At 23.2% G+C, this 27,650-nt stretch overlaps 1 protein-coding gene across 2 annotated transcripts; it reads right to left on the reverse strand.

Moving 5' to 3' along the window:
- Positions 1–156: 156 nt before the first annotated feature.
- On the reverse strand, positions 157–27,650 carry LOC145834118 (growth factor receptor-bound protein 14-like). 2 transcript variants are annotated; one of them, XM_082941472.1, is made up of 16 exons: positions 27,527–27,650; positions 26,662–26,748; positions 25,726–25,822; positions 23,191–23,284; positions 15,102–15,270; positions 14,720–14,841; positions 12,648–12,746; positions 11,626–11,772; positions 10,389–10,511; positions 9,871–9,966; positions 9,313–9,408; positions 7,737–7,911; positions 5,586–5,657; positions 2,808–2,886; positions 2,418–2,508; positions 157–2,192 (listed from the first exon to the last, which is right to left on the reverse strand). In XM_082941472.1, exons 1-16 carry the CDS (start codon positions 27,564–27,566, stop codon positions 2,049–2,051), a joined length of 1,731 nt encoding a protein of 576 aa, XP_082797598.1. In that variant the 5' UTR covers positions 27,567–27,650; the 3' UTR covers positions 157–2,048. The 2 variants fall into 2 exon arrangements, with proteins under 2 accessions (XP_082797598.1, XP_082797599.1); XM_082941473.1 differs by lacking the exons at positions 23,191–23,284; positions 25,726–25,822; positions 26,662–26,748; positions 27,527–27,650 and adding an exon at positions 17,430–17,531.

The following is a 27,650-nucleotide window of genomic DNA, read 5'->3' on the forward strand; positions in this document are numbered from 1 at the left end:
CAACTCTCAAAAGGTACTGAATTATTAAACTTAAGTTTCTTAAATACATTTTTTTTACATAATTAAAAATATTTATATTATTCTTTAATATTTAGTAAAACAGCTGTAATATCAAAAAATACAGTTTATAAAAACATAAATGTTATTGATTCTCAAGTGTTTTTTATTGAAATAAAAAACTGATGTACAGTCACCTCTTGCAAATCTACGCACATTGTGTCAACAGCAAAAACGCGTAACTAAACGAGAGGTAGCAAATATACCTATTATATTAGGTATTTTCTTATAATGAATTTGATTAAGTACAGTATAGTGGCTTTCTTTTGTTTACAAAAAAGTTTTCATTAAAGTTGTACAAGCATGTGCAAAATTTAAAAAAAAAGTTTATATTTCAATACAAAGTATTTCTTTAATACTTTATTCATTAGCTATCTAAGATTAAACTTGTGTTGCATGGTGTTAAAGAAAGATCTTTCGCTAACATCATACAAGACAAGTTCAATATACAGTGGGAAAGGAACAAATCAGCTAAAAATAAAAGATTTATTAAGTTGAAATGAAACTTTACGCCATAAATATTGTGATTAATTGAACGTTCTACCTTGTTTGATTTTAAGGTACAAATCGGGGCTAAGACAATATAATATAAAGAGCAAAGCCATAGAGTTTGATAGGTTCTTTATGGAAGGCAAAAAATAAAAACGCAAAAATATTTTTTATTAAAAATCTTTTTTATTTTCTTCTATGATTTGAATTTAAAAAACAAAAACATTGTACATTGTTAACTCAATACTTACAGTAAATTCACAATATGAAACATTAAAAAAACTTTTTTGAGATTTCTAAATTGCGTAACCAAACGAGTGCGTAGATTTGCGAGAGGTGACTGTAGTTAAAAATGACAGCCTAAAAAAGTTTAGTACAAATATTTTTTATATCTTTAAAGCCGAAACCACACTTGCACACAAAAATGATATAATTTATAAATATAAACTATTTTAAAAAAAGTTAACATTTTGTTAAAGTATAAAAATCATAAATGTAAACTTTTTTTGGAGTTTATAATACTGTATATTCCAAGTTAAAAGCTTTTAAAAACTTTCTATTTCTCACAATTTTTATAACATCGTCTAATTTTTATTAAAAAAAACTTTATTACCAAAAAACTTAAGTACTGATTTAAATTTTTAAAGATTCAAAACTAAGTTTTAATTGTACACTTTATATATGTTTACTCTACAAAGTACTATTTAAACTATACATCAATGGGTATTTCCGTTCCAATCCGGTATTTTAACAATCGTTTACAGAAAGCTCTACAAGAATTCAGCAGGGTAAATTTTAAGTAAGCTTAGAAAAATAGTAGTCAAAGTAGATTAGTAGATAACATTACACATTTATACATGATAAAAACAAAACATTATTAAAAAAAAGTATTATATGAAAAATTCCAAGAAATAATTGTTTAATTAAAAGCATGGTTACGTATTACTGCATGATAAAAAACAGTTGTCGAAGAGTAATTTTATAAACGTTAACTAGTTAATTTACATAAAGTGTGTTTTAAAACACTTGACTCAAACTCTGCTTAACAGAAATAATTTACAAAAATATTGTCAGAATGTCTACTAAAATCTAAAAACAAGAGCAGACTAGTTTTAATTGAACAGTAAATAATATCACAGATGAGATTACAGAAGCTACTGATAGTTTACATTAAAATAATAATAAAATAGCTTTGTACAACTTTTTGAATTTGACCTTTTGAATAAAAAAAACTTTAGCGAAGACGTCGCTGATTTATAATACGACTATTCAGCTTATTTATAAAGTTAGTTTACATAAAACACTAAGTATATACATTAATTCATTAGTATTGCAGTACATACTTACTTATATCACCAAAATAATGTATAACCAAGTGTTAAAACAGTCATGCTAACACTATCTATTTTGTCAAGTCACTGAGGCATCAACATAGGCAACAATCAAGTTCATAAGACACAATTTACTTATTCTTACAATTTCAGATTTCAAAAAATTCAGATTTATATTTTATTGTAGGCGTTGACAAGGGGGCAAGGTAGCACGCCTCTATTTATTTTGTAGAAGTTGACGAGGCAGAGCACATTTTCAAATTTTGTCCTACCGTCGTCGATTGTGCAATATAAACCACCGCACGGTGTCTCTGTCTGTATTATTTATACTTTCTTTATTTATAAAAAAAATAATTTACATAATTTTTTTTTAAATTTAAACTTGAATTCAAACAATTGATCGAATTAGTATGATCAATCCTTTTGTTAAACTTGAGCTTGTCTCACGGCAAACGAAAGTCAAGGCTTCTGCTCTGCAGACTTTTGCCGATGTTTTTGTTGAATATAAACAAGTAATTAAGTTCATGCAAAAACACCAACCATGACTATTGGGTAATGTCTTGGCTTTTGGTTGTAGATCAAACTAAGAACGTTGCAGCCTGTCGATTTGCTGTCTCGTACTAAGTATGTGCTGTTGATTTTTATACATTGTTTATAAAAGTTATTCCTTTGTTTACCAAATTACACCCTTATATAAATATTCAAATTCATAAATTTATGATTTAAGAACAAATAAAAACAACGTGAAGTTTGTAAAAGTTTAGAATAAAGTGTACTTAAATACATTTCAAATATTTTTACAACCAGTTAGTAGAATAAACCAAAACAATTTTTTCCTCTCAAAATGGAACTAAAAAAAGTTTAACAGAAATTATTTCTTGCATTTTTAAACAATAGTTGAAAAAAAAACACTTTTTAAACATTACAAACCCATCAACACAGCCAAGTTTATTATTTGCTTCTTCTCTAGTGAGCTTGCCATGGAACCATTTTTGTCCATGATGAAGAACTGTTTGAATTTTTTAATTTGATTTCATATAATAAACCTTTACGAATTATAAATAACTTGTTAACCAACTGGTTATTAATAAAAGCTAGGAAATCATAAATCTAGTTAACATTAATACCTAGTTACTACAAAGACATTCAGATAAATTACTGATTTAAATGCATCTTAATTTTGAATTGACATCCATATTTTACCCTGTTAAAAAAAAGAAAATAAATAACTTTATAAAGAAAAATACACAAGTAGCACAATAAAATGTAACTTCTTGAGTTATATTTGTTTTATTACTAAGAATGTTTATCTTCTGTATGACTTAAAACATAATTGCCTGTTTGGTTACTTCTTTGTATTTGAACCACCTAACAATGATGGTTGTATGAGCAGTGAAATCATAATAAAAGTATACATTGACTACAAAATTTTTGTGTGACATAACCATAATTTAGGACTAAACTTCAAGCTTCATTATTCAGATTCTTATACCTTAAAAAGTTTTTAAAGAAATAAAAATAAGTCTGGAACAAGAAATCATATGATAGAAATGTATCATATAATTTCTTATACAGTATTATTTTTATATTTTGACACTGTCTTAAACTTTTCTACTTCAATTTTCAAATTTTTTTCTTCGCTTTTAAGTCTTGAAGATCCTTTACAGGTAAAACATTGTTAACTTAGTTACAATTTATTTAATACTAATTTATTGAGCTTCAATTAGATTATTTTCTATATGTTTAAGATAGAGCACTATATTTTCATGAAGCTTGAAAATATATTTTTATAATTTTTTATATTTATTTCAATCATAAAAAATTAAAATTATTTTCAAGTATGTACTAAAAAAAATTCCTAGAAAAAAAAACAATTTATACTACATTCACTACTAAAGATAAAATCAAAACTTTTTCAGAAAATTTTTAAGGTTATTTTATGTTTTAAATGGTTGCCATGGATCACTAAATGCAGCTTACAGAAGAGATAATACATATATAACTAAATTTTAATATTATATTAAGGCCATAGGGGGGGGTAGACCATGTTTTTTACAAGTTGATCTTATTTTATAGAGTTTTTACTAAGCTTCAAGATGCTTTTTACCGTTTTTAAAAATTCGAATTAGTTTTTGAGATATGACCGGCCAAAGTCGGGCCACATAACAGGTTCCTTATGGGGAAGGAAAACTAAAACGGCGAAAAAAGACTAATGCATTCAAAATCTATCTCCTCCTTCATTTTTTAAGCAATCTTCTTCAAACTTTCACAGTCTATTCTTTATACAATAACAAAAAAACGTTATTTGTGACTTTAAAAAATTTCAAGTAAAAATACCTTTTTTTTGTAATTTTATGACAAAAATTAAAAAAAAAAGTGAATTTTCATCAAAAAAATTTTTTTTTTACAAAAAAAAGGTATTTTTACTTAAAATTTTTTAAAGTCACAAATAACGTTTTTTTGTTATTGTATAAAGAATAGACTGTGAAAGTTTGAAGAAGATTGCTTAAAAAATGAAGGAGGAGATACATTTTGAATGCATTAGTCTTTTTTCGCCGTTTTAGTTTTCCTTCCCCATAAGGAACCTGTTATGCGGCCCGACTTTGGCCGGTCATATCTCAAAAACTAATTCGAATTTTTAAAAACGGTAAAAAGCATCTTGAAGCTTAGTAAAAACTCTATAAAATAAGATCAACTTGTAAAAAACATGGTCTACCCCCCCCTATGGCCTTAAAACTGTAAATTCCAAGTTAGGTAATGATTGTAAATCAAAAATGGTTTAAATTAAATATATGCCTTACATAAAATTTTGAAGCTTTCTTAAAATATAGAGTTCTCGCAATTTTTATTTAAAATTAATAATTTTTTTATTTACTCTTTGCAAGGTATAAAATTTGGCCGCACGACATTTCAAACTCAGACAATTTAAGTTCGAACAATCCGTGTTTTGTAAATTTTCAGTAATTAGAAACTATCAATTTTAATAATTAAAACAATACTTTTATAATCTTTATTAATTTTATCTTCTCGTACAGTTTTTTCAGTTTTAAACTATTTATTGAGAAATGGCCAAAATATTTTTTAACTCAATTAAATATAGCAGTTTTTACAGTTTATTAAAAATATACTTTTATTATTTTTCTTACCAGAATAATCATCGTTTTTTAGATTTTATAATACATGTATATTTTAAATTTAAAGTTATTTTTTGAGATATTGCCCCTTAAAAATTTGAATTTGAATTTCTTTATAATTATAAAACTCACTGATTTTAAACGATTCGTTTTACAATAAAAAATTTACTAATTGTTAAGAGTTTTGTGCAAAGTATGTAAACAGCGTTAATCTAAAAGTATTCAATCGTAATTATTAAAATAAAATTTATATAATTTGTAAACTTTGAATCAATTGTACAAAAAAACTTCCGAAACTTTTATTAAAACATATTTAAAACTATAATAAATGTTCTGATTAGCATATCTTATATTATTATAATCAAGTCTTCAATGATAGGTTAAAAAAACTAATCGTTACAAAATTTTAAAAACCATACTTTATATGTTTTTAAACTACCTAAACTTCTATAAAGTTTTAGTTATATATAATTAATAAACTTAAAAACAAAAAAAAAAAAAAGGAAAAGAAAAAAAGCATTCTATTAAAAAGAGAAAAGTAGTTATCTTATTATTACTTTGAAATTTAACATACCCCTGTCTATCCAAGCTGATGATTTTCGTATACTTCCGTTCTTTTTTCCATCAAAACTTCTCGGTAAAGAAGCTGTATTTTAAATATATTTGTTTTTATAGTGTTAATTTTTTATAAAAAAGAAAGGTATCTTAAAAAAGTTGCAAAACAAGTTAAACTTATTAAATTTAAATCAGTACTTATTACAAAATGTTATTTATTTACATAAGCCAAGCTTAAAAGATGAAACAAAAAATAAAATCAAGATTTAATACAGTGTATCATATTGAGTTAAAAATATAGTGTTTAATTTCTAGTTCTGTATCCTAACTTAATTGGCCGGTATTAGCTCGGATGTAAAATAATATTTATCAGGCGTTGGTAAACACAGGGTTCGTGCGCGAAATTTTTTTCATTTAGCCTGACTGAGAATTTAGCCTGACATTTTTTCAAAGTAAGGAAAATCCCCTTTAGAAGTCATTTTAGGTACTGGGGGTCTTGATTAGTACTATTGTAGTCTACGACTTCAACCAGCTTTATCTCGAAAATATTTTGAGCTTTAAAAATCTGCAAAAAGCAACTCATAGCTTAGTTACAACTATATACAACTAGACTATATTGTGAAAAAGGTGAAAACCCCCCTATGCCCTTAACATAACAAATTCAGTGATAAGTTTTAAAATAAGTGTTATATCTAATCTATTACTAGTGTAAAAACTATATATATATATATTACTAAACACAATTGTTCAATTTAATCAAGCACTAATTAAAAACGTTATAACCAGAAGATTTATAATAAAACGACGTGCATTGTCGTGTTTTATTAAAATTTAAAATAAAATGCTTACACACGAGTAATAAAATAAGTTAAAAAAAATATTATAGTATTTTGACTAATACTTAAAATTGATACATAATTATAAATCCTATACTCTAAATAAATACAGTGATTGTTGATGTCATTTCAGATTTAAAAAGTTTACACTTAAATTAAAAAAAAAACCTTTAATATTTTGTTTTTTGTAAAGAAAAATGAATTGTTCCTATAATTTGTACTCCCATAAAATTTAGTACTTATATTTTACGGCTAAGTTTTAGTGTTGTGAATATCTCTATTAATTTTAAACAAACAGTAAAATAGATGAATAAACTGCTAAAAGTTTTAATCTAAAAAGTATTTCGTATAAAGCCTTTAAATTATAAATTAAAACAGTTCAACCAATCAAGCTCTGAAAAACATAGCTGATGTAAACAAATTTAAACAAACAGCTAAGTTGTTGAACTAAACTTTAATGTTTAAACTGTTTTTTTTTATGAATTTTCATAATTATGACGTATATAATCTACTCAAAACAAAATAAAAAAGATTCTTAAAATTTTTTTATAGATTCAACAAAGCATTTATTTTTTTAAATACTGACTGACTTTGATCAAAAATGTTTAAGCATTTGAACTGAGAAAAACTGAGATTCTCAATTTTTTAAGTAAAAAACTGATTTAGACTGACGTTTTTCAGCTTTTTTCAAAAAAACTGATTTAGCCTGACTTAGCCTGACGCGCACGAACCCTGTAAACAGCAGCCCGCAAAGCAACAATCTGCGTTATGTACTTTTCAGCTAAAGCATGCTAAAAATGATAAAAACTAAAGTTTTCGAAGTTAAAACTTACAATTAGCCTCTAAATTTAATAACTATTGAATACTAGTGCTTATTGCTTATTATATCAACCTTTAAGTTTAAAACAGTATTTTATGATTTATTACTGAATTTGCTTTAAAAACTCCGGCCAAATGAATACGTTTTTTAAGTGTGGCCTGGCCAACGAACAGCCTTTTTATAAAAATTAGATTTTTGTTAATAAAAGGTCCCTGCTTTAAATGAGTGACAATGAAAATAAGATTTCTATATTGCTACCTAATTATGGTAAAAATACCATCTAGTGACTATTATTGATTTTAAAGTTGTTTTTATTAAAAAATTATAGTTAACAGTAAAATTGATTAATAATAGCGTAAAAGTTAAAATAAAAAGTTTTTTTGTTGACTGGCGGATGAAAAACTTTAACCAGTTTTACAAACTTTTGAAAAGCGATTTTCCTTTTCAACGAAACCAAGCAAGTTCGTTCACTTATCATTAACTTTAAGCTATCAAGCTGGATATAACAAACAACCAGGAAAACAGTTATTTCTTTCTATCTTTTTGCTATCCGTCTGCCTTCTTCCCTTTGACCAGTTCAACTTCTGCTCCATTTTGAAACTTTCTAGTTCCAACGGATCCTTTACAACTCTTCCCTTGCTCCCACTGAAGTCCATGCAAGCAAAATTGTCACTCTGACGTTCGAACCTCTGACACAAAAAGTAGTTGTGAAGGTTTTTAGATTAATAAAGTTTATTTGTTTGCTGTAATATATCACTGTTCTTTTTTTAAAGTTTTGATTGTGTTTGAATTTAATTTGATAAGTCTCATTATTGAAATGTTTTTCATTTTAAGTATTTTTGTTATAAAAAAAAGCTTGTTATTCACTGCCAATATCAACTTTAATATAAATTAAAACTATTATTTAGTACACAAACTTGTTATTTCAAGCTTAAAATTGATAATTAATATTTGTAGCTATAAAAAATGTAGAGTTTTAGTCTTTATTGTTGTTAAACTAATATTGAAACTTTATATGAGTTCCAATAACTACTAAGCATATATACATTTTAATAAATTTATAGTTTGCTGGAAAATAAAATTCAAAGTAAGTCCAAAATTTTTATATTCCATTAGTTATACTGAAAACTAACAAAAAAACTAGTAATAAAAAAACTGATTGCTTGCACAACACCATTTTTTACAATCTTTTAAAAAACACAAACAAAACGTGACTAAATGTGCAACTGGTCTTTAGTATGTTTGCTGATAAATTTTCTACGAGTATAAACACCGAGCAGTTATGCAAACTTTTAAACAAATATTTCAAGATATTATGTTTGTTGGTCATGAACCACTGATAAATTGTTTAATGAAAATTACTCCTTTTACTATAATGCATAATATTTTCATTCAAAGTTTTATTTCTTACTATTAATTTACTTTAGTTGGTCATGAAGCACTGTGACATTTTTCAATGAAATTTAATACTTTTTGTTAAAGTTTTTATAAAGTAACTTAATTCACTTTTTTTTTTTCTTAAATTAAACACTTTGTAAAGGTCCTAGCGTTTGCACTTGTTTTATTTTACAAACTTTTTTCATCACTAAGAGAATAGGCATGTATTTTAAACTTATAAACTTTTTTTTGTAATCTCACACTAGCTGAAAACCTCTAAAAGTTTAACTTCAGTTGTGTAACACGTGACCACACTTGTTAGCAGCCAATCTAAACGTGACTTCTCTTATGTAGGTTAAAGGTAATAAAAAACTAGGCCTTTCAAAAAGCCTTGAAGCAGTAAAGTATTGAGTAGAGGTTGTTCTTTTACTGTAAATTACATGATAATTGATTTAAAGAAAATAAAAATTTAATACAATTTAAAAAATTTCTTTGAGAGACAAGGAAGGATTATTGAGTTTAAAATAAGTAGAAAACTTAAGGATAATCAATAAACCGCATCCTTTTATCAGAATGCAATATAAATAGGCCATTTTTATACAGAACAAAGGTTGAATTAAATATTTTTTTTAATTTAGATTCGAAAAAATTTCCAATTACGTAGAACTTAACATGTTTGACTTTTAATTTTTGTTATATAAAAAAAAACTTACATATATACTTTTTTCGCTAATACTTCGGGTTAATTTACTTTTTGTATCTTTTTCTTTTGCTAGGTTGTAACAATTTAAAGTATAGTCCTTTCCAAACTACAAATATAAAACAAAACTTGTACTTTTTCTTGATTTACAGAAAGCTATGCTAAAAATAATTCAGATTTTTTTATTATTGAATATCCAAAAGTAGTGCTAAAATATTCGACTTATGTAGTTTAAGTATTGTGGTAAAACTATTTGTTACTTTATTAATCGCTATAATTCCTTGTTAGAGTGAAAATTATATTAAATATAACAATTTGGCATAATGATTGATATTTAATGTTTAAAAAACGTTGTTATTACCATGAACATATTTCAAAATGCGTAAAAATTGTTATGAAACTTAAATAAACTGTTTGATACTGTTTTAAGAATAAAACAAATAAAATGTAAAAATTTTTAAATCTTAGATAAATATAAAATTTTAGAACACCGAGTGAAAATTTTTTAAATAACTTAAGGTTTCGAATCTAAAATATTTATAAAAAAGATAGAAAACTTTATTTAACTGACAGACTTCATTCGTAAACAACTTATCCAAGCATTTTTGACTTTTTCATTTTCACAACAAAACCAAACTTCACTTAAATCTTCTATGTATTTTCTTGGCTATTTTAATAAAACTTTATTGTTATAGTTTTAAATGTTTTCACAAACTTTATATAAAAAATAAGAATATTCATGTTAGTTTTAAGTTTATTTTTGGCATATATATGTATTAAAAATGTTGAAGTTTTTTAAACATTTAAGAATAGTTTTATATCACTTTTAGAAAAACGTTTACTTTGAACCAACAGTTTGTCCACAAGAAAATATGTTCAAGACATTATAGCGTTAAAAATTTTTTTAAACTTATGTCACATATTTTTAATAAAAAACTTTTACTTGTTAAAAGTATGGTTTTTTAATTAGATTAAATTTTAAAAAATACATCATTTAGATAAAAATAAACGATTAAGGTAACAAAATATTTTAGATTAAATATGCTTCTTATAAATAAAAAATCTATTTTCTAATTTTTTAACACTTACCTTTATACAAAACTTTTGAATAGTTGGTGACTTTAATTGTTTATTACAGATTTTACTGTTCGAAAACGAGCTCCATATTTCTGACGATTCAATTGAGCAAATTAACTTTAAATGTTGAACTTCCTTAAAAAAATTAAATTAGTGATAGTTTTTGTTTAAATTAGAATTTGAATTATTGGTTTTTTATGGTACTGAAGTACTAGTAATTGCTACATTAACTTTTTACCTAACCTATTAATTATATATTTACCACTATACTAATGACTGTTAAATTATCACAAATAATACTTTTAAATTAACTTAAACAAAAAATACTTCTTAGTAATATAAATAAGTTGTATGTTAATTTACTAACTTATAGTTGAACTATTTATAATATTGTATTATAACTGTTCAAATTATAAGTGACACATATATAGTGTAAAAAATGATTTTATTGTTTTGTAGTATTTTATAGTCATAATAATAATTAAAAAAGATAAAAGCTTTAATATAAACAGTAGACACAAAAATATAAATTTTTTAAACAATTATTTACAATTTAGTTATATATCAAAATGCAATTGGTTTTAAAAATTTTTTTGTTGAAAAAACTTAGCTTACTTGGATAAAAAAATCTTTGAATTTTTCGGTAACTTTTTTTTTTAGTTTTAATTGTGAAGACTTAAATACTTCTAAGAATCTAATAAGAAACACTAAATTAAAAAAACTTACATGTACAAAATAATTATTAGCCATTAAGTAAAGATGCTATAGACTTAATTTTTCTATGAACTTTTTATTTTACCTAACTTGTTAATAATAGAACAGTGAATCATATGAAATGATTAAATGAAAAATAATCAAAGAAGGTTCAAACATCTAATAAAAAAATTAACGAAACAAATGATTAAAATTACAATTGAAGTCAATTTTCAAACCAAAATAAACTATATATTTAGTATATAATTTATCTTGTAAAACTTTTAAAAACTTTAGTTTGCAAATTTATGAAAATAGCATTTTTATGAAAAATATATAAAATTAATTACCTAGAACAGAAAACATTAATGTGCTTTATATATAACTTTAATTTTTTATGTATTACGATTACTAATTTAATTTTTATTGTAGCTATTTTTTTACAAAAAGTTCTAAAATTCTACCACTAACAAAATAAACTTTTGCTGTGAATACTCCGTGCTTTAAAATGTATAAACAGTAATTTAGATGTATGTTTTTTTAGGAATAGACTAACTAATGAATTGTTTTTAGTAGAATAATAGATTCCGGAATCTTGCAAAACGCAAAATAACTTTTTCCATTTTGACGAAGACATAGAAGAAGCGAAGTTATTTACATACAGAAGACCACAAAATTTTGAAGAAGTCTTTGCTAAAATGTGCTGAAACATTATTAAAGTTATGATTTAGTTAAATAACATAATAATAAAAAAGTTTACTAATCGAATTTTAAATTACAAAAGTATTCAAGTAATTTGTTAAAAAAGTCATTGTAACAAATACAACTTCTAAATCGCATGCCTTTATACTAAAACATGAACATATTTAAACTAAATAAGCATGAGCTTTGATCTAACTTAAAAAATTTAATAGACATAACCAGTTAAGAAAATAATAATAACTTTCCGAAGTTGATGGAAACAGAAATTAATAATCAAAAAATCAAAAAAAAATCGGCAAGAGTCTACAGAGTCTAAACAACCATACAATAACTCAAGTTAACATAAGGTTTGATCATACTAATTCGATCATCAGATCACAAGCCTTCAGTAGACTGAGACCCAGCTTTCGCTTCGACCCAAAAAGCTCTTTTTGATTTTGATCATGATAGACCGTTTGTAGATTGACGACTGCAAGCTTTTTCGGTTGCGGTTGACTGACGAGTTTTAATGAGAACGAAACCCGGGTCTCAGTTAACCGAAGACTTTTGGTCTGATGATAGAATTGTTATGACCAAACCTTTATGTTAACCATAAAATTAAGAATGAACTGCATTTAATAAAAATTTTTGTTTTAATTTTGTAAGGTACTTTTTTATAGTTGTTACAAATGTAACTTATATTTTTACTTTTTTCGTTAAACCTAAACTTATAATATATGCCCATATTAACTTCTCGTGCGTTAAAAACTACCTACTTGTGAAGCAATTAATTAAATAAAATGGTTTAATAAAAATTTGTTACACTAAAAGTTACGTTTTTGTAGAGTAAGAAAAGTAGTAAATAGTTTTTTAGCATAAAAGTAACAAACACCCTACTTGGTAGTTGATTCTTTTTGCAGATTCCGATATATTTCCTCCATTTTGTTCTAAATTGAAATTTTTTGGCATGATAAGCATTTTCGGTGGTAGCGTCAACTGTAAATTTATTATAAATGTAAGTTTCAAATATAAAGGTAAAAATAGTTTTAAATGGGATTGCAATGATGCGATAAAAAGTACTTGTCTTAGTTTGTAGATTTGCACCTTAGTAATTAGTAGCTTTTTACTAACTTTTAAACTCAGGGTATTTTTTTTAAGACTTAAGATGTTCTGTATGTTGATTATGTAAATGAATTATAAAAATTAATATTGAAACTATAATAAAATTTGCTACTTTCTTAAAATTTTAAAACATTGAAATTATTTTTTTAACCATTCGTTTGAAAAAACTTTAATTTACTTTTACATACTTGAAAAATAGACAAAATATATTATAAAACCAATATACTTTTATAAACTTGAAAAATCACTAACACTTAAAAAAATTATATAATAAATACTATTTATTTGTTTGATAAAATTCTATTTTTAATTTTGAATGTGTTATTTTGAAACATCTATTCTACTTAAAATAAAATAGTTTTAAATTATATAAACAGGTTTTAACTGTTATTAAACCCCATGTGTATCAAGCTTAAAAACCTGCATTAGCGAAAATTAGTACAGACAATCAATAAATTACTTTCAGTTTAAAAACAATCCCTGAGAGTATTATTAGACATACAACCTAACACAAAAAAAAATTACATTAAAACTTACTAAAAATTTAACATAGTTTGAACTTAATTTTATTAGCACTTTTAACAATATTGAAACTTATTTTAAAAAGCTTCATTCTTACAAAATCAAAGCATATAACACTACAGCACTTAACAGTGCAATTGTGCAACATAAATATTTTAAAACAAATCTTAGCGATAGTTTACTAACAATTGAAGCTTACTACTTGCAGATTTGAACTCATTTGAACTGAGTTCTAATATCATAAGTTTAAACTCAATTGCCCTCATTCTAAAACAATATGTAGGTCAAACGAGAGCGGGATTTCTAGGCTATAAGTATTTGCTTGTATCTAATAAAACATTTTGAAACTAAGAAAAAAGAAACTTATCAAATACATAGACTTATTATGAAGAAGCTAGACCATATTTAAAATTAAAAACTGACTTTCAAACAAGAGAAGTATATTATACAACACAACAACATTATAAATATATATTCTAAAGATGGTATTAAAAACAAAAAAGTATTTCATTATATTTATCTTATTATTTTACTTAAAAAGTGTTATACTTACATAATATAGATTCCTTTCAGACAAACAATTTAGTGCTGAGAAGAATTACTAATAAGATGTAGTTATTATTAAGTTTTGCTCAAAATTTTCAATTAAAATCATTAAAACTTTTTTTTTTATAATCTTAAATCTATAACCTGCTTATGCGACTTTTTTTTCTGAATTAAATAAAAAATAAACAACTTTTAATAAAGTATAGGTTATTTTTTGAAAATATTCATATTTACTTTTTTCTATTGCTTAATTTTCTTTACAAAACTAAACACAGTATAACAAGTTGAAACTTATGTAAAAAACATACTTTATTCATTTTATCTTTTCTCCTTTTAAATATAACACTTACATAATAAAGGTTTGTTATATCATTAAAATTTGTAAACTGATTCTTATTTTAAACTCTGTAATGATAAAGTAGATTTATGAAAAACAAAAAGTTCTTTTTTTCAACAAAAAAATAAAAATAAAATCTAAAAAGATTTTTATTTTTTTGTTGAAAAAAAGAACTTTTATTCTGAACGAAAGCTTAGGCTTAAACTTAAAATTATTCTGACCTTAAAATAAAATTTAAGATTTTTGATTTATACTCAAGTTGATTTTTTATAAAATATCTAAAACAAAATGGTTTGCGAAACTGTTCTAATATCGTTACTTAGAAATTTAATTTAGTTCAGTACAAAAAATTTAAACTATCACAAGTTGGATATAAACAAATGACCATTTTTTGACATACTACATTTATTAACTTCAGAAGAATCTTTATAATAAAACTTACTTCAGGATTTTTAAGCAGAGAATACTTATTGAAATTCTTTTTCAAGCTCAATCTATTTATATTTTCATGAGATTTTCCTACAACTAACCGTTCTACTATTTCATTGTCTTCTACTACTCGTTCTATAAAAAGAAAATTTAAACGTGTTTTAAGAATTAAAAACTTAGTGAGAACTAAATTATTTCTAAATACTTTTTAAATTAAATACTAAGATCGATAGTATTTTTTTTCAGTATAGTTTACATTTATTTTAATTACACGTTATTTAATTATCAGTTAAATAACCTACTTTATATGATTTTATGTAGGTATTTTAAAATAAACCCTACATACCCGATAAAATCTTAAATTATTTCTGGACACAAAGAAAAGCATATCTAACCAGTCATATTGTTTGTATCTTGTTCGAACAAGCACCACGTTAACAGGTCTTCGCATGTTTGCTTGCGAGTTAAAAACACTCGATCTATGAGTTTCGCGCATATAGACGACGTAGGAAGTTTGACGTCATAACACTTTGAAGTATCGTCGAAGTGGACTGTGTAGTGCACCTATTGTTTTTATACAAGATATACAAATGCATTTTAAAAGCTTGTAAACTCTATGCTTATACAGAGAATAGTATAAATTAGTCAGCTTGATAAAAAAAACATTAAGACAGTTCAGTTAATCTTTTTTGGGTTTTATGCGGTCTTGATTTTGTAAAACTTTGTCACCATGTTGAACAATTTTTATGTTAATGGTCAAAACAATTAAAAAAAAAAGTGCTCTAACCTGTTTGAACCAGCCTATTTTTTACAAAATTAAACTAGTTTTTTTTAAGTGAATATTTAGGATTTGTAAACTTTATTACACAAAAGCATGTGAATTTACTTAATTATAATATGAAAACTATATAAACTTTAGTTAGAGCACTATCATAAAACTTAAGAAACTATGTATATATATATACTTTTTAATAACTAATGCTTTTAAAGAGATTATTTTTATGTACAAATTTTTTAAAAAATCAGTAAAATAAAGTTGCAAAATAATAAAACCCTTTTAAATAAATGTATACTACATATGTCCGATATAGTTTGGTGTAGAATTAGTATACTTTACAGGGTTACCAAATGTTTTTGGTAAATTTTTCCAGGTTTTCAAATTACATGTTTTAGGGTTTATTTTTAGTTTAAAATTAAGTTCAAGGTAAAAAACTGTGTTTAATAGTATAAGGACATTGAAAAGATATCTTAAAGCTTCTTTAAATGTGTTTTTTGATATAAAATATGTTTGATGATGACAAAAAAAAAACTATCTTTACGAAAAAATTTTAGTGTCAAATAGAAATTTTATTACTTAATATGTAAAAATTTCAGGTTTTTTAGTGAGTTTTGTTCAAAATTCTAGGATTTTATTCAAAATTTCTTAAATTCAAAGTTTTTCCAGGATTCCAGGTGTTTTGGCAACCCTGACTTTAAAAAAAATCATTTTAATAAAAATACACAATTAATATTTAGTTGGGATTATTAAAAAAAGCCTTGTTTTAAACGTAATCAAAACTTGTTAGAAACTCTTTACAGTTAAATGTTTATAGATTAATTTATTTTTAATTTATGCCGTTTCTTTTTCATACTTTATGAATTTTAATTAGTCAAAAAAACTTTTGTAACACATAATGGATAAAATTATAAAAAAGCAACATTTTATTTTGTATAAGTTTTTATAAACATAAATAGTCTTTTTAGAGAAATGAATAACTAATTAATATCAAAGAATATTTTGATGCTAAAATGACTTTAGCAATTTAACATACAAAAAAAAATTGTAAGTTATATACTGATTAATCTAACAAATTCAGTGAGTTTTAAACTAAATTAGAAATGTATAAAAATGTAATGTTTAACCAAATCAGTTACATCAAATTATTTTACTAAATCAGGCATACTATCTACTAGAAAATAAAATCACTAAAAAAACAAGATAAAAATATTAGAAAAGTAACTGAACAGAAAATTAAATTAATATTTATACGGTTTATAAAATACATATATCTATAAAATATTGATGAGCTTACATATTTTTCTTTATTGGTAACAGGTTAAATTTAATTAATTTTTAATAACCACTGCCTTAAATCCTAAGTTAAACGCAACAATAAGTAAACAACAAAAAAGATTTTTTGAGACTAAAAACCATACTGCAATAACCCTTAAAACTGTTATTTAAGTAATAAGGTCAAATAAGTAACAACAATAAACCCGTTCAAATTATTGAATTTTAATAAGCTTAATATTTAAAAAATTGCAAAAATTTAAAAATTTATTTGTGTTTCATTCAATCTTATACTCGAAATTTTTCTTTCTATATTATACAGTGTACTTTTATACCAATTAGTTTACACATTTTCAGAAACTGTCTTTAATTAGAATTCATATTTAAAATAAAATAGTTTACGTTAAACTTAAAGAAGCAAGTTATAAAATTAGAATAATAGTATAACAATAACTTTAAACAAAAAAGTTTTATTTTTGTTTATATATAATATTCAAAGATACTTTAAAATACTAAAAATCTAGACTTCTTTATCAACTTATACTTTATTAAACACAATAAAAACAATTTTTTTAAGTTTTTTTTAATATTCATTTCTTGTACTAAAAATAAAAACGCGTTAGAAAATAAATTAAACAACAATTTTTTATATAATAAATAGCAAAATACCTACCTCTTTCATTGCTAATACATATCTATTAATAAACAGTATGTTTCAAAATTACATTTGTAACTATTTACTTTATGTACTTTGAAATTACTTAAACCTTTTCTTAAAAATTTTTAAAGAAAAAACAAACAAAAAAATAATTTTTTATAACTTAAAGATTAATTTTTTTTTTAAACATAAAAAAACTTATAAATAAAGTTAAACAAAACTATATCAACAACAGTCTGTCTAACAAAAGAAGACTACCCTACTTATAACGCAATGAAAAAAGAAAGCCGGTTTTAAACAAACAATAAAATGAATTTTTAAATAAAGCAAAGATAAAAAGTTCTCTCGTTTTAATTTCTCTTATTTTGTGTGACCTCATTTAATCTTTTATATTTAGGTCGCATAGTTTTTTTACTTTTGTGGTTTCACAATCTTTTTTTTAGTCGCATTTAAAAGACTTTTTTTTTTAATTTTTAATTATATAAAAACAATAACTTTCATTAACAAGTGCATAAATTTTTACAATTTTTTTACTATTTATTTATTTGTTTTTCTTTAACTAATAACTTTATAAACGTATTCATGAAAGATAAGATGTACATCAAAATAAATCTCAGTGAATAAATTTGTTCAAAATTAAATAACGTTTACTTTTTTATTCTAGTGTTTAATACAAAAACGTGCAAAAATTTAATTTATACTTTAAACTTCACCGTCCAGTTAACATTGAAGTTATATACTCATACTAAGACTAATAGTATTAAAATAATATAGAAAAAATCAATAGGAATATTATTGCGCTAATTAAAGAAAAAATTCGAATACTATAAAAAACTTCTCTTTCAGGTAAAATATACTCTCATTTGTTTACAACTCTTCACTCTAAAACTCTTAAAAGGATAGTTAGAATTTAATTAAAATAAAACTATGGTAAAATAAATACAGTGTATTTAAAAAAACAGCTTTTCAAATGTACACCAGTTCAATATTTTGCAATAAGACAACATGCAACTTTTCAGGAAGCCAACTATAGAATAAAAAAATTCAAATAACGACTAGTTTTAAAATATAAAACTAATTTTGTACTAAGTTTATGTATTTAAAAAATTACTGAGACTTATAAAAAAGTTACATTAAAACTTTTAGAAAAACAAAATATCAAGTTATATGACTTCTTTTAGTAAAAATATACAACCGGGAAAAAATACCCTAATAAACTAAATAGATGTTTTTTACATGTTTTTATAACGGTAAAGTTTAAATAACACTAATGAATTAAGTGGTATAAAGAAATATCTTAAAACTATGATGTTATTTAAAAACTTGCTAAAACGAGTTAAAATTCAAAGGTTAAATGCGTTGAACTTTTATATAAATTTGACAAAAACAATAGCTACAGCCTGATCATTTTTATTCTTACAGAGCAATAACTATTTATAAATGTTATTAGCCCTGATTAATTTTATAAAAAATGGACAAAACGATTCTAAAAACTTTAACTAGGTAAAATAATTGACACAGTGTTTCTAAGTTTTTACTTATTAAATCTGTATTCGCTGACAAACAGAATAACAGACTTATGTTAATTCTAAATTTTGTTTGCAAAACATTTATATAGCTAATCATTAAAACTGTATTAGATAGCCTTTTTTAATATACAAAGTTGTTTTTAACTAATTTAATCATTTTGTTTAAGCTATCTTTTTAAACTTAAAATCAATGAACTCATAAAAATAAGTTTTGTATTCTAATTTATATTATAAAATTAAAGAAATAACTAATTTTTTTTTACTTAAAAAGTTTTAAACAGTTAAATTACTTTAACTTTTCGTCTCTTTATTACTGATATATTGCATATAATAGTATAATAAGCAAATGTCAAAATGTTTCCAAAACATATTGTATTACAAACAAAATTAATTTTAGTAAATAAAAACTAAAAAAGGAACACCAATTAATAAGTCTGATTTGATTGAGCTCTAACCAGAGGTAACTAAAAACGGACGACATAATTAAACAAGGTGACTTTTAAATACATTTACTTTATTTGAAAACAAAAAGATATTCTTAAAGGTGCATTTAAGACAATAATTTTGTTCATATAACTTTATCAACAAAACTTAAATATTTTATAAGGAAACAGTTTTAAGTTTTATAAAGTCTAGTGATTAGATGATTTTTTTTAAGTTATTTATTATCTAAACGTAAAAAAAAAATTCTGCACAGAACACTGGTATAAACCGATAATTCAGAAAAAAATACTATACACACTAGTTACATTAAAAAGGGTTCGAATCCAGAAGTTCTTTTTTTGAAGAGCCTTATTTCAAATAATTACTTTAATTAAATAAAAAAATGTAGCAGTAGATTTAGTTAATATTATTACAATAATATATTAGAATTTAAATAAATCAATTGAAATAAAAAACTTTAAGTTATTGAATATAACCTTATTTTTAACAACCTTTTAAGTTTCTTTTAGTTGTATATAAGACATAAATTTAAAAACATTGTACCAGAAGGTTTAATTCAAATGATTATTGTGGTTAAAAAGTTTGAAAAAGTGTTTGTGAAACAGATGTTTTATAATAACTCAAAATTATAATATCTTAAAATATCATAATTTGAATCTTCGTGCACCACTGAATAAGTATTTTTATACGTTGAAATTATTGCAGGTATTTAGAAACTAAAAACTAAGTCGTTTTATCCATAAAACAATTCTAATTTGTGTGTCTATGAAAAATACTTGCAGTATGATATATCAACTTTTAAATTAAATAAAATTTATGCTTAATGTCAACTACCACTAAAAACATTGCGCACATAAATGTTCATAAAAAAACGTTTCAAAATATCACTGATATAAAAAATTATAAATTGCAATAAACTTAAAAAAGTGGATTTTTTAAAAGCATATCTTTTTTACCTTGTTCCGAAAAAAAATAAAAGAGTTTATGATTGTAAATGCTTACATTAAAGTAGATTAAAGTTTACTAAGCAGATAGAAAAGTTAACAGAATTAGATTTTTTATTACATACTTTATTTTTAGAATACTAACTTAAGATTTTGGATTTTTAAAATATATCGTCAAAAAATAGTTTTTAGTACTTTTCTGAGTATTAAGATTCTAATATTGCATAATATACATAGTATTTATTAATTTAGTATGCATACCTATTTTTACTTCATTTAAATCATTGTATTTTAAAAAGGATCTTAATTTCTAATCATCAGCAAAAGTATTAGATTTTTAAAGACTAAGTATTTCGAAGGAAAGTGTTAGATTAAAATTAATAAACCTTAACTTAAACTTTTGTTTTAAATTTACTTTAAACGTTTATTGCATTATCAAAACTTTCACAGACCTCTGTTTAAAAAGTAAGTTCATTTTAAATTAACATATTTTAAATAAATACGCATTTCTTGATCAACTGCTAAAAATAAAATGTTATGACGTTAAAAAAATCGTTTGCCATTTGTTATGCGTTAACAACTACATAAATACAATACTACAACGTCTAACAGTAAAAATAAGTTTCAAAACTCGTTATTGCAACTTATATAAAACAAAATATAGTAATAAAATACGGATTATAACTACTTAAGTTTAAGTAGAATTTTCAAATAAAGTAGTGTAACATAAAGTATGTGATTTTATTTTACAACTTAAGGTTATCAAACAAAAAATTTTGTTTAACTCATCACCTAAAATTTATTAATTAAAAGTTAATTCATTAGTGTATTAAGCCATAAAATTCTAAATGGAGCTTCAGGCTAAGAAAGTGCAATAAGTTAAACAACTTTTAAGTGTGCTCAAACTAACACTGTATTTAATCGTTTATAAGCGCATTCAGTAAAGTAAACTATTTTAAACCGTAAAAACAGTTTTTTTAAGCATTTAATTACAATTTCAATAATTTACTTACTAAATGGCTCGTTATTATTAATTTTCATTAAAAAGTAACAAGGTTATTAAACGAATATTATGCTAATACAAAAATAAGTTGCTTAATAGATTATAAAAAGAATAAATAAGAAATACCAGTTATTAATACACATAGAGTTCATTATTTATTAGAATACTCCGTTTTAAATTTCCCTCAGTCGTTGTGAAGCGTTTATACTAAAATAATAAATCAATTTGTTATAGTATAAAAACTATTTTTATAATTAGGACTGTGATTTGAAATTACTTATTTTTTTTAGAACAAAAAATAAAATCAATAAAACAAAGATATTTGTAAATCAACTAAAACATCATTATCTAAGTAAAATGAATCTAAAATTGTAATTAATTCCTTGTTTCATAAAACGCTGATTCATACTTGGATTATCGTTTTATTAAGACAATCTTAGTTGTATATGTTTCTAATTTGGTATAATTTTAAACTTTGAACTTATTGATATATATCTGGGTATTTTTACAAATACTTTAACTTTCAATATGATCAGTAGCTGCTGTTTTACCATTAAGATAATCTTTTACTTGCCAACTAATAGTCTAGAAAGTAAACTAATGTAACGGATACGTTTTTATTCAAAACATTAAAACTTATATTTTATTTAGATTTCAGTTCATTTTATCTTTATTGATAAACTATTTGCTAACTGTTTATTATGTATATATAAGTTTATCGTCTTTAACTTGTTCTGACAAAGACTTTTCTAACTTTTTTGTAAACTATACATTTTTTTTCAATTAAAAGTAATTCTGAAATGTTTTTAAACTTTAATTTTTCTTCGTAACTTTTATTTTAATTTTCGAATTATCTATCATCTTACTTATGAATTCGTCAGGACAATTACTTATTTAAAAAAATATATTTGTTTATATATTTTTTATGTAAACGATTCAGTGATTTTAAGTTTATTCCTAATCTAGAGTTTTGCAGTGTTTAAACTATCTCTTCAGTTAAAATAAACCTAATATGAAGCTTATTATAAAGTGTTTTTAAATATTAGATTTATTATCTAGAAATCTAATTTTTGCAAACTTTTCTTGCTCTTGTATTAACTACCAACAACTTATTTATTTCATCAATTTAGAGCTACTAAAATTAAAAACTACTCTAGTGTCAACTTATATTCTGCATAACTCAGATACTTTGAGTTTTTCAACTTATTTTTTTATCAAAAAAATATTTACCTTAATAAGTTTTGTTGTAAGTTTTTAAGCCTTGGTAAAATTTAATATTCTATTTAATCATACAGCAAGTTATAATTAAAAAGGTCTATGTTACCCTAATTTGAGTGTTAAAGGATAATATTAGGTTAAAATAATTGCTTAAAATTTTTAAGTTAATCTTTTTCAAAATATACTTGTTTAAATTTATCTATATTAAAACCGTTTTCTGTTTTAAAACTCATTTAACTTCTTTATAATATAACTAGGCCAAGTTAAATATTAGATGAAAATCTATTTTAGTTTTATTTCAATTAATCTCAAAGAAAATAAGTCAAGTATTTCAGCTAAATATTTATAAATAGAAAAACAATATCATCAGATTTTCTTACTTTAAACAAAAGTTATAGAATAAAACAATGCCACACGATTGATAATAACAACTTAATTTATCAAGTTAAAAAATTTATAATAAGTAAAATCCATAAATGCATTTTAAATAGAAAATTGATAATTAAGTTTTTTATATTAAAACTTTAATCTAATAAGTATACAAAAAAACTCTATATTTTTGTTTATCAGAAAGTTTACAAAGGCTTAACTTGTAGAAAGTAAACTTTTTTAAAGCTATTGCTTAACAGTAAACTAACAAGTGGAATGTCAGATTCATATGCTTTGTTAATTGTTGGTTTAGGAGCAGAACTTGAAATATGTAACTCATTTTTGAATCTTCTACGAATAATGCTGTCATAAATTAAAATAGTATTTAGTTTTTAAAACACAATTTACAAATTTTATTTTAGCTATCTAAGTAATATAAAATACTTATACTAAAATATTGTTATTATTATTATTTAAGTAACAATGGACCCAGGTATTAAAACATGAGCCATTTAAACAGAATACACACGAAATAAATAAGAGTAAATTTTAATTACTACAAAAATTACGTCACTGTAAAATTGACAAAAGTAAAATCATAAAGTATTGTTTTCTTTTTGCCTTGAAACTAATTAGAACTTGTTAAAAAAATAAAACATAACATCTTACAAAAGTTAAATATTAATAAAAAGTACACTAATATCATTATTAATTCAGTAAAGGTAATTTTTAAGTTAAGTAGTCAAGATATAGTCTAATTAAAAACTTTCAATATACTTTAGAAGCTTTAATAGTACAATATATATTAACTTTTATTTTAACATAATAAGTTTTAAAACAGATATATAGTTAATCTAAACTACTTAGAGCCATACGTTTTTAATAGTTCTAGTTAAAATTTGAATATAGTTTTTATATGTTCAAGCACAGTAAAACACTTAATATCAATATTATAGCTTTTTAGTTTTACACTGAATCTTATATCAAAAATTTCTAGATCTGAAAAAATCACCTTTCTTGTAAAGAATGAAACTTTTTTTAATTAAAGACTACTGTTAATCAGTTATAAGCATAACATAAACAAAAATAATGTTTATGTGTATGTAAAAGTTATTTTTTAAATTTAATCACTACTTTTAACTGATCTTTTGGCTTTATAATTTGCTGCTATTTATCTGTCTTTAATTTAACTAAAAAATATTATGTAATAATCATTGTTGTATCTATGTGATCATCATTATTAGTTCCAATGAGATATTTCGTTTTTTTAAATATTTGTTAATGTTTGTTTATATTTTTTCAAATGCTGTTTATAATTATTTTTCTACTGTTCTTTTTTTATTTCATCTATTCTGTGCTATGTTACTTCCTAAATATTGTATTTTGAATTAAAACATTATTTTAGTTTTATATTATATTAATTGATACTTGCTTTACATCTTTGAGATTTTATGAAAAAGCGCTAACCAACTGTTTTCGCTAGACTGTGTGTGCTGTATAAATTTCCTTCTAATATGCTTCACACATAAAATTACTGAAGAAAAAAAACCTGTACAAACTAAACACTTAATTTATTTTTATAGCTAAGACTAAAAATGCATTATTTAATTTATTTTACTTGAAAAAATATGTATAACTATGTAATTAGTAGTTGCAAAATTAGTATTATAAAAAAAAATTAGAGTAGATTACATTTATACTTGATAAAATATATACTACACATCAAAACTAAAACTAAACGTAAAACTGCACACTTTGAATACCACTGTGCTAAAAAACAACTTTGTTGCAACAAGTTGTATGGGCTGAGTTTTACTTTAAGGCTCCTTTAGCTTACTTTGTGCTTTTAAATAAGCTTTTAAATATATAAATAAAATTATATGAAAACTAAACATAACAAGTAAAATTTTATTAACTTTTTTTTGAGCATACTTAAGTATATAAATCAAATTCTAACTTTATATTCATGTTAAAGTTTTTATTTATAATAAATGGTTTGCAAAAACTAGTATCTTTAGTTATAAAAAAAGTTATAACGCAAAAAAATTTTCACTTCTATAAAATTTATCAATGCAGTGCTTACAAAAAAAAAGGTTTTGCAGCTGTTAACTAATAATTACTTACTCGAAGTACACAACTAGATTTTTTATTAAATTATCATAATTCTAATTAAACTAGTATAAACTTTTTCTCAAGTAATGCAAATAAATGGTTTTAAAATTTTCAAGGCTTTAGATCAAGGTTTTTAAAACTCATTTTAATTAACGCCCCGTTGGCAGAAATTTAACAAATAATCATCTTTATTTATTAGATACAGCCCCTTTACTAGTTTATTTCAATTTTACTTTTTATCCACCTAACTAATTAACGGCCCAAGATAGACAAAATACGCTCCTAAAGGGGTGATTTTGCTAAATTTGGGAAAATCCTACTTTTTATTAAGATTCAATCATCTTCTAAAATTTTGTTTTGTAAAATTTACAAAAAAAGAAGAGTATAAGAATAGTTAAATTCAAATAAAATAGAACTTGTCTTTAAAAGATTGTTAAGAAAAATATTAAATTTGTGTTAAGTAATAAAACTTATATATTTTTTTTTATTAAATTTTTCTAGTTTTCTATAAAAAAACATAGTTTGTAAAATAACCAAAAAGTTTCAAAGAAAAAAATTAAATTCATCACATGGCAAACAAAAAATTTGAAAAGTCATTCACTAAAATAGTCAGTACAAAAAAAAAAAGAAACAAATAATTCAAGAATTAAAATGATTTTTTTAACTAGTTGTATTTAACAAATTTACATTACCTTATTGGTGAAGAAACAGAATTTGTTTTAAAGTTGCTTTTTTCATTTTTTTGATGTTGTGAATATAAGCTTGCATTTTCAAAAGAGTTGCTTAGATCTAGAAAATAATTCAAGTGTCAAAATTTTATAAAGTATCATTATATTACACATAGTCAAAATTAAAGTTAAAAGTACTCGAACCTACCAAACATAATTAATTACCTAAACATATTTTAAAATAATCATATTTTGCTACAAAACAAAAACTATTAAACTAAAAAAAATATCTAAAACAATTTAAAATGCTAATTAAATACTACTTGTATAAAGGTTGCCACTCTTTAGATCATAAAACTACCCTGAGTGATAAAAAACTAGTCTAAAACCTCTAGAGTTAAAAAACTGTATATATATATGCTTTTTTTTTCAATGTTTACTAAAATTATAGGAAAACTGTTTACAAAGATGGAATACTTAAAGCTTAAATCATTTAAGATGACAAAAAAAGAGTGTGAATAATTTGACTATTCATTTCATTAAACTGTTTCTATTTAACATAGATTCAAATCATGATAAATACTAACTTCAGATTTAAAACAACAAATACAATGGTATTTCTAAAGAAGTATCTAAGTAAAGCAGCAAGACTTAAAAAACTAAAAAAACCTATAAAATCAATAAATATAGATTTCTAGAAAAAAAATGGTTATAAAACAACAAAATTTTGAAATTGGACAACTAAATCCCATTCAAGATGGAGAAAAAAATTAACCTGAAATTTTCATTTACAAAAAAAAAACTAATCTGATTCAGCATGAGTTTAAAAATTTATAAACTAGTCTGAGTTATCCAAAGTCATCTTAAAAATTTAAAAAACTCATACTATCCTGAGTTATACCCTTAGTTTAAAGAGTATCCTGAATGTGTGGCAACCCTGTTTTAGGAATTAAAAATTACTTTCTGTAGAACTGCTAATTGAGAGTTCATGATGCTGACAAATTAAACTATCAAGATCAATGTCATCTTCAGTTTTTTCTTTGGAGTCTAAAAAACTTAAAAGTATTTCATTTCTATAATAACAAAACTTCAAAACTATTAATACTTAAAATACATTTTTGCTGTACAGTTTTCAACAAGTAACAAAATTTGTGAAAATTTTAATTTAAAAATAGCAACCTAATACTATCATAAAGCTTGTATTTATCACTGACATTGTATGAACATGTTGTTAGCTTAATATCTAAATAAATGTTTAACATAATAAAATTTACAATGCACATTTAAATCTAATGTCCTTATAGTAATAAAAATATTTTATAATTATTCAAACAGATAATATTTAGCTTTTTATCTTAATTTATACCTGTTGGGAATTTAATAAATATATGTTTAGAACAGTTTATAAAAGGCTTGAATTAGGTATGTTTTTAAAAACAAAATAGCTATATTTAATTGGTTAAGTTCTAAATAAAAATATCCAAATACTAGAAGTAGTAATAGTAGTACTAGTAGCTACTAGAATAAAAAAAAATAGCTTGAAACTAATTTAAAATGAACTAGTAACTTTTAATTTATTCTGATAAACCAGAGATGCATAAAGAAATTACAAAATTATGGAATGTAAGACCCTTTAAAAATACAAAATCTCAACAACCTTTTAACATAAAGTATCAAAAATTAAACTTACTTCAAAGGCTGCTAATTATTTTATAAAAAACTTATTCAACTATAATTTTTTATAGTTGTAAAGGGAAGAGTAAGACTGATATTTTTCTACCATAAAAAAAACTGTAAATATTCTGCTCTTAATAAGTTTCTTTACCTCTATTGTTGTAATCTCTTCTATCATACAAATCATTCATTTTAGTTGAAAAATTTCAAATCTTAGAAATTCATTGGACAATCAAAATGCACTTCATTAGTTTTTGATTAATTTTAGACAGATA

This window comes from Thalia democratica, chromosome 4 (genome assembly GCF_965202585.1).
Source record: "Thalia democratica chromosome 4, ktThaDemo2.hap1.1, whole genome shotgun sequence".
NCBI lineage: Eukaryota > Metazoa > Chordata > Thaliacea > Salpida > Salpidae > Thalia > Thalia democratica.

Bases quoted from the DNA above. Each gene is read 5' to 3' on its own strand.
- LOC145834118 (XM_082941472.1), bottom strand. From the start codon at position 27,566: ATGAATGATTTGTATGATAGAAGAGATTACAACAATAGAG. The intron at 25,823-26,661 runs GTAATTTTTAAT...ATTATTTTCTAG, and splicing joins AATTAGCAGTTCTACAGAAA to ATCTAAGCAACTCTTTTGAA. The intron at 5,658-7,736 runs GTTGTTTGTTAT...TTTAAAATACAG, and splicing joins AAGAAATAACTGTTTTCCTG to CTTCTTTACCGAGAAGTTTT.